The 9,672-nt window shown below is 48.2% G+C and overlaps 1 protein-coding gene across 1 annotated transcript; it reads left to right on the top strand.

Annotated features, from left to right (window-relative positions):
• Nucleotides 1–4,944: 4,944 nt before the first annotated feature.
• SNX32 (sorting nexin 32) lies at nucleotides 4,945–9,401 on the top strand. The gene is given in 14 exon segments (XM_055583703.1): nucleotides 4,945–4,960; nucleotides 5,171–5,202; nucleotides 5,791–5,862; nucleotides 5,865–5,905; nucleotides 6,277–6,373; nucleotides 6,734–6,833; nucleotides 6,997–7,087; nucleotides 7,296–7,335; nucleotides 8,104–8,196; nucleotides 8,322–8,378; nucleotides 8,380–8,461; nucleotides 8,537–8,619; nucleotides 8,907–9,062; nucleotides 9,378–9,401. Coding segments are annotated over 14 exon segments (984 nt in total).
• Nucleotides 9,402–9,672: the final 271 nt, after the last annotated feature.

Here is a 9,672-nt window from a genome sequence, read left to right as displayed (position 1 = left end):
CTAATACGTCTGTTTATGAATAATTGTGGTGAAAATGATAAGAAAAAGGAAGAAAATGTGACAGAATTCTGTATGTTAAGATGCTTTTTAATATCCAAAGTTAAAGAGATTTCTTTTCATACAGACTTCCTGAAAATGTGATTGTGGCTCAGCTGGTAAAGAATCCACCTGCAATGTGGGAGACCTGGGTTCGATCCCTGGGTTGGGAAGATCCCCTGGAGAAGGGAAAGGCTACCCACTCCAGTATTCTCTGGCCTGGAGAATTCCATGGACTGTATAGTCCATGGGGTCGCAAAGAGTCGAACACGACTGAGTGACTTTCACATCAAGTGTGAGTACAGTTTGACAAAGAAATGAAAGTATGAGCAGATTAAAAAAAAAATGCTGACTTATAAGATGTAGCTAAAACAGTATCCAAAGAGCAATTTATACCTCCAAATGTATATTTTAGAAAAAAAGAAAGGTTGGAAAGTCAGTGATCTAATTTCAATATCAAGAAGCTAGAGAGGACGTATCTAGTGGTTAAGAATCTGCCTGCCAGTGCAGAGGACACCAGTTCAATCACTGGCATGGGAAAATCCAACATGTCACAGGGCTATTAAGCCCTTGTGCCACAGTGTGCAAAACCTCTATGGAAAAACTATAAAACATTACAGAGAAAAATTAAAGAAGACCTGAATCATTGGAAAGATAGCCATGTTCATGGATTAGAAGATTCAGTATTGTAAAAATGCCTATCCTTCCAAAATTGACCTATAGATTCAATGTAATTTCAGTCAAATCTCAGAAAGTTTTTTGGGGCAGAAATTAACAAGCTGATTCTAAAATTTATGTGGAAACGCAAAGGACCTAGCCAAAATGATTTTGAAAAAGAACAAAGTTAATTCTACATTATTTCCATATTGCCTATCAATTATAGTAATCAAGAGAGTATGATATCAAAAATATAGATGTGTATCAGTGGAACAGAATACGGAATACAGAACTGATCACTTTTGAAGTCAGTTGATTTTCTGCCAGAGTGTACACCAAAACAAATCATAATGCAAATCAGATCAGTTCAGTTGCTCAGTCATGTTGGACTCTTTGCGACCCCACGGACTGCAGCACACCAGGCTTCCCTGTCCATCACCAACTCCCAGAGCCTACTCAAACTCATGTCCATTGAGTTGGTGATGCCATCCAACCATCTCATCCTCTGTCATCACCTTCTCCTCCAGCCTTCAATCATTCCCAGCATCAGGGTCTTTTTAAATGAGTCAGCTCTTTGCATCAGGTGGCCAAAGTATTGGAGTTTCAGCTTCAATATCAGTCCTTCCAATGAACATTCAGGACTGATTTCCTTTAGGATTGACTGGTTGGATCTCCTTGCAGTCCAAGGGACTCTCAAGAATCTTCTCCAACACCACAGTTCAAAAGCATCGATTCTTCAGCGCTTATCTTTCTTTATAGCCCAACTCTCACATCCATACATGACTCCTGGAAAAACTATAGCTTTGTCTAGATGGACATTTGTTGGCAAAGTAATATCTCTGCTTTTTAATATGCTGTCTAGGTTGGTCATAACTTTTCTTCCAAGGACCAAGCATCTTTTAATTTCATGGCTGAAGTCACCATCTTCAGTGATTTTGGAGCCCCCCCAAAATAAAGTCTGTCACTGCTTCCATTGTTTCCCCATCTATTTGTCATGAAATGATGGGACAAGATACCATGATCTTAGTTTTCTGAATGTTGAGTTTTAAGCCAACTTTTTCACTCTCCTCTTTCACTATCATCAAGAGGCTCTTTAGTTCCTCTTCACTTTCTGCTGTAAGTGTGGTGTCATCTGCATATCTGAGGTTATTGATATTTCTCCTGGCAGTCTTGATTTCAGCTTGTGCTTCATCCAGTCCAGCGTTTCTCATGATGTACTCTGCATATAAGTTAAATAAGCAGGGGGACAATATACAGCCTTGACATACTCCTTTCCTGATTTGGAACCAGTCTGTTGTTCCATGTCCAGTTCTAACTGTTGCTTCTTGACCTGCGTACAGATTTCTCAGGAGGCAGGTCAGGTGGTCTGGTATTCCCATCTCTTTGAGAATTTTCCACAGTTTGTTTTGATCCACACAGACAAAGGCTTTGGCAGTCAATAAAGCAGAAATAGATGTTTTTCTGGAACTCTGTTGTTTTTTTGATGATCCAACAGATGTTGGCAATTTGATCTCTGGTTCCTCTGGCTTTTCTAAATCCAGCTTGAACATCTGGAAGTTCTTGGTTCACGTACTGTTGAAGCCTTGCTTGGAGAATTTTGAATATTACTTTGCTAGCATGTGAGATGAGTGCAATTGTGTGGTAGTTTGAGCATTCTTTGGCATTTCCTTTCTTAGGGATTGGAATGAAAACTGACCTTTTCCAGTCCTGTGGCTACTGCTGAGTTTTCCAAATTTGCTGGCATATTGAGTGAAGCACTTCATAGCATCATCTTTTAGGATTTGAAGTAGCTCACCTGGAATTCCATCACCTCCACTAGCTTTGTTCATAGTGATGCTTCCTATGGCCCACTTGACTTCGCATTCCAGGATGTCTGGCTCTAGGTGAGTGATCACACCATCATGGTAATCTGGGTCGTGAAGATCTTTTTTGTACAGTTCTTCTGTGTATTCTTGCCACCTCTTCTTAATATCTTCTGCTTCTGTTAGGTGCATATTGTTTCTGTCCTTTATTGTGCCCATGTTTGCATGAAATGTTCCCTTGGTATCTCTAATTTTCTTGAAGAGATCTCTAGTCTTTCCCATTCTATTGGTTTCCTCTATTTCTTTGCATTGATCACTGAGGAAGGCTTTCTTATATCTCCTTACTATTCTTTGGAACTCTGCATTCAAATGGGTATATCTTTCCTTTTCTCCTTTGCCTTTAGCGTCTCTTCTTTTCACAGCTATTTGTAAGGCCTCCTCAGACAACCATTTTGCCTTTTTGCATTTCTTTTTCTTGGAGATGGTCTTGATCACTGCCTCCTGTACAATGTCACGAACCTCCGTTCATAGTTCATCAGGCACTCTGTCTGTCAGTTCTAATCCCTTGACTGTATTTGTCACTTCCACTGTATAGTTGTAAGGGATTTGATTTAGGTCATACCTGAATGGTCTAGTGGTTTTCCCTACTTTCTTCAATTTAAGTCTGAATTTGGCAATAAGGAGTTCATGATCTGAGCCACAGTCAGCTCCTTGTCTTGTTTTTGATGACAGTATAGAGCTTCTCCATCTTTGGCTGCAAAAAATATAATCAATCTGATTTCGGTATTGACCATCTGGTGATGTCCATGTGTAGAGTCTTCTCTTGTGTTGTTGGAAGAGGGTGTTTGCTATGACCATTGCATTCTCTTGGCACAACTCTATTAGCCTTTGCCCTGCTTCATTCTGTACTCTAAGGCCAAATTTGCCTGTTACTACAGGTATTTCTTGACTTCCTACTTTTGCATTCCAGTCCCCTATAATGAAAAGGACATCTTTTTTGGGTGTTAGTTCTAGAAGGTCTTGTAGGTCTTCATAAAACCATTCAACTTCAGCCTCTTCAGCATTACTGGTCGGGGCATAGTCTTGGATTACTGTGATATTGAATGGTTTGCCTTGGAAATGAACAGAGATCATTCTGTCGTTTTTGAGATTGTATCCAAGTACTGCATCTTGAACTCTTTTGTTGACTATGATGGCTATTCCATTTCTTCTAAGGGATTCTTGCCCACAGTAGTAGATAATGGTCATCTGAGTTAAATTCACCCATTCCAGTCCATTTTAGTTCACTGATTCCTAGAATATCGATGTTCACTCTTGCCATCTCCTGTTTGACCACTTCCAATTTGCCTTGATTCATGGACCTAACATTCCAGGTTCCTATGCAATATTTCTCTTTACAGCTTCGGACCTTGCTTCTATCACCAGTCACACCCACAACTGGGTGTTGTTTTTGCTTTGGCTCCATCCCTTCATTCTTTCTGGAGGTATTTCTCCACTGATCTCCAGTAGCATATTGGGCACCTACTGACCTGGGGAATTCATCATTCAGTGTCCTATCTTTTTGCCTTTTCATACTGTTCATGGGGTTCTCAAGGCAAGAATACTGAAGTGGTTTGCCATTGCCTTCTCCAGTGGACCACATTTTGTCAGAACTCTCCACCATGATCCGTCTGTCTTGGGTGGCCCCCCACGGCATGGTTCATAGTTTCATTGAGTTAGACAAGGCTGTGGTCCATGTGATCAGATTGGTTAGTTTTCTGTGATTGTGGTTTTCATTCTGTCTTCCCTCTGATGGATAAGTGCAAATACAATGTTTTTAAACAAATAGTGCTAAAACCACTAGCTATTATATGGCAGAAATGAATCACGACCCACACTTTACGCTATATACAAAATGAATTAAATGGATCGTAGACCTACATATAAATGTATGAAAATGGATCATAGACCTAAAACTGTTTCTGGAAGAAAAAAAAATAGAATATCTTCATGACTTTGGGGTGGGAGTGTTTCTTCAAGAGTACAAAAACATCCTTAACCACAAAAGAAAAGATTGGTATGTTGAGCTTATAGAATTATAAGCCATTAAGAGAGTGAAAAGACATCCCACAGAGCTGTGGATATTGACAACACATATAACTGACAAAGGCACCTGGAACTTCCGTACAGTGCTGGGGGGAGTGTAAATTAGAACAGTCAGCTTGGGAAACTGGCCATATCTATGAAAGCATTTTCAGCACATGCCTACCCTCTGACCAAGCAGTTCTCATACCCAACGGAAATGAGTACTTAGGTCCCTCAAAAGATATATGCAAGAATGTTCATGGTAGCTTTATTTATAATAACCCCAAACTGGAAATAATCCAAATGAGCACCAACAGTAGTAGACTGGATAAACTGTGATGTGGTCATACAGTGGGACACCACACAGCAATGAAAAAGAACCACCATGCTCAACGACAAAGGTGGGTATTGTTAAAGAACATGGTCACAAAAGAGTGTGGACCATGTAACTACATTGATATATGAGGCTCAGGGCCAGATAAAATTAATCTATGAGTGGCCCCTCAGTGTCCTAAACATATGCCAAAGCCCGTGAGAGGAGACAGGGAGGCCTCTGAGGGTGAGAAGTGAGCTGTGCTTGGAGCGAGAGTGACTTCTGACCTTCTCCCTAGTGCCTCCTGGCCCAGTGGTGTGGACAGAGCAGGTGTGCAGTAAACGCTTACTGAGATAGCTCAGTGCAAGAATGAACTAGTAGCTTGGTGCCTCAGGGGTCTTTTCACTTGGAGAGATCCAAGTGCTTGACCTATAAGTCTGTGCCTCTTGACACTAAACGTAGTGAGTGGAATGGTCTCAGGACCCCCTCAGAAAGGGGTGGGACCGTCTTTACACCTGGTGAGAGGTGCCTGAGGTAACCAGCTGGGACGGGGTGGGCAGGTAGCTGAGGAAGCACATGGGATGTGGAATTGAAAAACTGTTCCAGTCTGGCCCTGCCATGTGGCAGCTGTTTGGTTCAGGCCACGTTATTTCAGCTCTCTGGGGGTCGCAGCCTCTGGGCCTATAAAATGGGGCAAATTCTGCCTACTTCAGAGGATGGCCCTGTGGGAAAGTATCATTGTGAAGCCCTGAGCAGTGACTTACCAGGATCTTTGGTGTGTGTGTCTGGGTGCAGCCAGTGGCCCCAGGGCATGGTGGAAATAATACTTTGAGGTGGCTCTGCAGGAGGCCTGGAAGCCTGCGGCCAGGATGGGGGTGGCGGTGGTCAGTCACATCAGGGCCCTCCCCTCCCCCACAGGCCTCCTCCATGTCAGTGGGCCTGCAGGGAGACAGCTCCTTGCAGGTGGAGATCTCAGATGCCGTCAGCGAGTGGAGCGGGACAAGGTGAAGTTCACTGTTCAGACCAAGGTGACGTTGCACCGGGAACAGGGGTGTGGTTCCGGTGGCTGCCAAAGGAGGCTTCAGGAGCCCGAGCAGCCTGGCTCACCTGGTGGGCAGATGCCAACAGAGCCTTAGGGCCCCGCTCCTCAACCTGGCTTTTGCCTCCCTGGCCCTCTGAGAAAGAGAGCGTCTCATCTAGTCTCTGCCTGCCTTTTCCTAAGGCCCCAAGTGCTACCATCCCGTGTCCACCCTCCTGAGGGTGATCAGGAACATGAGAGCCCCAACTTGGGCCTCACTTGGCATGTGGGAGGGGGTTGGCCCAAAAGTGGGCACGCAGGAAGCTTGGTGGGTGTCAGGCTTGTGGGGGGCAGGGAAGGAGAGACCCCTCAGACAGGCTTCTCAGCTTTCGGAGCTGCCTGCCTCACTTCTCCCAGACCGAGTTCTCCGTCATGCAACAGCGTGAGGAGTTCATCTGGCTGCACAATACCTATGAGGGAGGGGTACGCCAGTCTTCCTGTGAGGGGGAGCCGGCCTGAGAACAGGGGGTATGCCAGTCTCACTGTGAGGGGGAGCCGGCCTGGGCCCTCGGGGGAGGCAGGGAGGCAGGGCCAGGCTTCGGGGTGCGGGTGATGGCCATCTTGATAATGAGAGGTCTCCCAGCTCTGTCCTCCTTTCAACAGATCCCCTCAGCCCCTCCACGGCCAGACTCTGAGGCTGCATGTGGATTGAGGCTCTGGGTGGCTGTGGGAGGGAAGCCACTGGGGGTTCTGGCCTAGGGGGAGATCGTGCCACCCTTGGGAGCCCTTAGCTGCTCTGCTTCTGGTGGCTCAGTATAAGTGGGTCCTGTCTGGCTCCCGTAGGAGGTAGATGACTTCTTTAAGCATGAGAGGACCTTCCTGCTGGAGTACCACGCCTGCATCTGGGACGCCTGTCTGTGGGTAGACCAAGTCATGCACTCATGAGTGTATGCAGAACTCCAAGGGCCCTGGATCTCCTACCTTCTCCCCAGTGGCATACTCCCCAGGGGAGAGGAAATTTCCTGTGTCTGCCTGTGGCCACAGACACCAGGATGGGGCTTGACAGGTGGACCAAGGGGCTCTGATGGAGGGCTCTATCCCAGAAAGCCTGGCAGATGATTACATGCCTATCTCAGCTGCACTGAGCAGTCTGGGATCACAGGAAGTCAACGAGCTAAAGAGTGAGGATTCCCTCTGGTCCCTCTCCCCTCTAAGCCTGTAATACTGTGTCTGTCCATGAGGGGTCACTGTGTGGAAGTCTACTACCAGCTCTAGGGGGAGGTGCAGAAGCTTCTGTTTGATTTTGGTAGAGAAAGAGCCGATTTCCCCAAGGGGGACCTAAGGGCAGGAAGACTTTAAGCACCTGCTAAGACCCCTGCCCTAACTCCTCCCCACTGCCTCCTAGGAGCTTCTTCAAATTGGCAGAGCTCTTTGAACAGTTAAGGGTGAGTACTGCCTTCTGTGTTGAAAGGTGATCATGATCCTTTCCAGGGAAGAGAAATGTCCTGGGAGGGGGGAAAGCTCCAGGATCGTTTTGGAATCTTTCAGTGATAACGTGGGCCTGATGAAGCCCTGGGCTCATTCTCCACACTAGTTTAGTAAGAGTGGAGTGAAGTCAGGGATCCAGCCTCAAGTGTGTGTGCGTGTGGTGATGGAGGAGGAGGTGGGAAGTGGGTTTGGCAAGGCCCTTACCAGGATGTGCCACGTGCCTTTGGCACTGTGCTGTGCTGCCAACATTCTGCCCCAGACACACTTCCTGAACTCTTTGCCAAGAAAGTCACTGGAGTGTGCCAATCTTTCTAAAATGTCTGTTGCTCCTCATCTCTTCCCTGCTCAGGGCCCGTCAGTGACCCTGTCCCTTCCAGGAACTGCCTAAGACACAAAGCCCAGAGTTCTAGCTTGCATTTTAAGCCTGGTATGCTCTGGCCACTGCCACCCAACTGCCCTACTGAACTTAAAGTTCCCTAAAATCATACCTGGCTTGCACACCTGCAAAGCCTTTGCCTGTTGTCTAACCCCTACTAAACCCCCAAGATGCAGATCCGAGGCCACCTGCTTTGTGAAGCCTTCACTGGCCTGCTCCCCTGAATGTGAGTGCTTGACATAGAGTGGTTATCAGGTGACTCTGTTGGGTATTTAGAGGGAGAGCAGCACCCCTTTCCTTAGCAGCCCCTCTGCCAGCTCTGTCCCTAGCCTCCACCTTCTTGCTTCAGGAGCTGGAGGGCCAAGTGGCCTCTAATGAGGACCTGAAGCTGTCAGACATGCTGAGATACTACATGTGAGACTCCCAGGCAGCCAAGGTGAGAGTGGCCCCAGAGCAAACCTCAGGGCTGGAGGCTAGGAGGCTGAGCCACCAGGAAGAGCAGGCAGGCAAGGGCCGTGGGCCAGGGATCCTGTGCCCTTGCTGGCCCCAGGACTACTGTCCTGGCAGCTGCTGGCACTGGCAGACTACAAGAACGCCAACAAGGTGCTGGACGAGGCCCGCGCCAGCACACCAGGAGGTGTGGGCTACAGAGAGCCAACAGCTGTGCTGCTAGTGCTTCGAATGCCTCTCGGACTCAGCCAGGCAGAGTAAGCCCCGTGGCCCACGAGCCCCTGCCTCTGCACTGGCCACCCTGCCAGAGTCCCCATTCCTCTCCTCTCCAGAGCTCATGGACTTCAAATCCCATGTATCTTCCTTCCGCGAGAACCTCACTGAGCTGGCCGAGCTGGAGCTCAAACACGCCAAGGTGAGCCCTCCAGCCTCACCGAGCCCTCTTGCTGCCTTCCTGGCCTCCCACCCTGGGCCTCTAGTTTCTCGGCGCTTGGGAGCAGGGGTGGACCTGGTCGGGTGGAGGGAGGTGGCTGGCATGAACACCCCAGCTATGCAGGGCCAGGGCTCCCCATTTGGACCAGCACCCTTCCCTTCTCATTGGTAGCAAGGCCTCAGTGAACGGTAGGACAGGGCTGGGGACAGAGGAGTCATTCAAGGTGTGAGAACAGCAGGGAGGAGACTTCAAGACCCTCTCCTCCACAGGCCAGCACCCTGCTTCTCCAGAGCACCCCAGTTATCCTCAAGAGGGAGCCTTCGAGCTACCAAAAGCCCCCAGATCTCCTACTGGACAGGCGCCTTCCAGCCCTAGGAGCCACTTGCCATGCCCCTTCCCAGGGCAACCCCCACCCCTGCCCCAAGGTGCCAGGCCCTGCCAGAGGGAGAGAGAGCAGCATGGATACCACACTTGGCCAGAGGTAAGCAGAGCCCCAACCTGGGGAAGCCCGGGGAACATGACCTCCCCTCCGCAGAGGCTGAGGGACAGCCTCCACCCATGCTGGTCTGGGTTCGTTTGTCTCCAGCCTGTTCACAAATAAAAAACCTGGTTTTATAAGGAGGCTTGCTTGTCCTGACATTCCAGTTGCAGGGCCCACCAGGTACATCCTCTACCAGGGGGACCATGGTAGAGGCCAGGTCCTGGGGGACACCCCTGCAATGTGTTCGGTTGCTCTGCAGAGTGCTAGGAGGCACTCTGTATAAAGGGACAAGATCCAGAACTTGGAACCCAGGAGCAGTCAAGGCGTGCCACCACCCCCTTATAAACCCTGGCACAGACCACACATAAAACTAATTATAAATCCCCTGCACCCATTTCCCAATTAGAAAATGGAATACGCCTTCCTGCCTCCCTCTCAGAAATACTGGCAAGTTCCAAAGAACAATCTTTAATTCCAGGCAGCTTTTTAGCTGATGGGGAAGCTGGGTGGGGGGAGAAGTATAAATCCTCCATTACCACCACCCCTAGGACAAG

The sequence above is a fragment of the Bubalus kerabau genome, chromosome 5 (genome assembly GCF_029407905.1).
Source record: "Bubalus kerabau isolate K-KA32 ecotype Philippines breed swamp buffalo chromosome 5, PCC_UOA_SB_1v2, whole genome shotgun sequence".
NCBI lineage: Eukaryota > Metazoa > Chordata > Mammalia > Artiodactyla > Bovidae > Bubalus > Bubalus kerabau.
The sequence above is the reverse complement of the archived record's forward strand: the minus strand, read 5'-3'. Positions and strand labels throughout refer to the sequence as shown.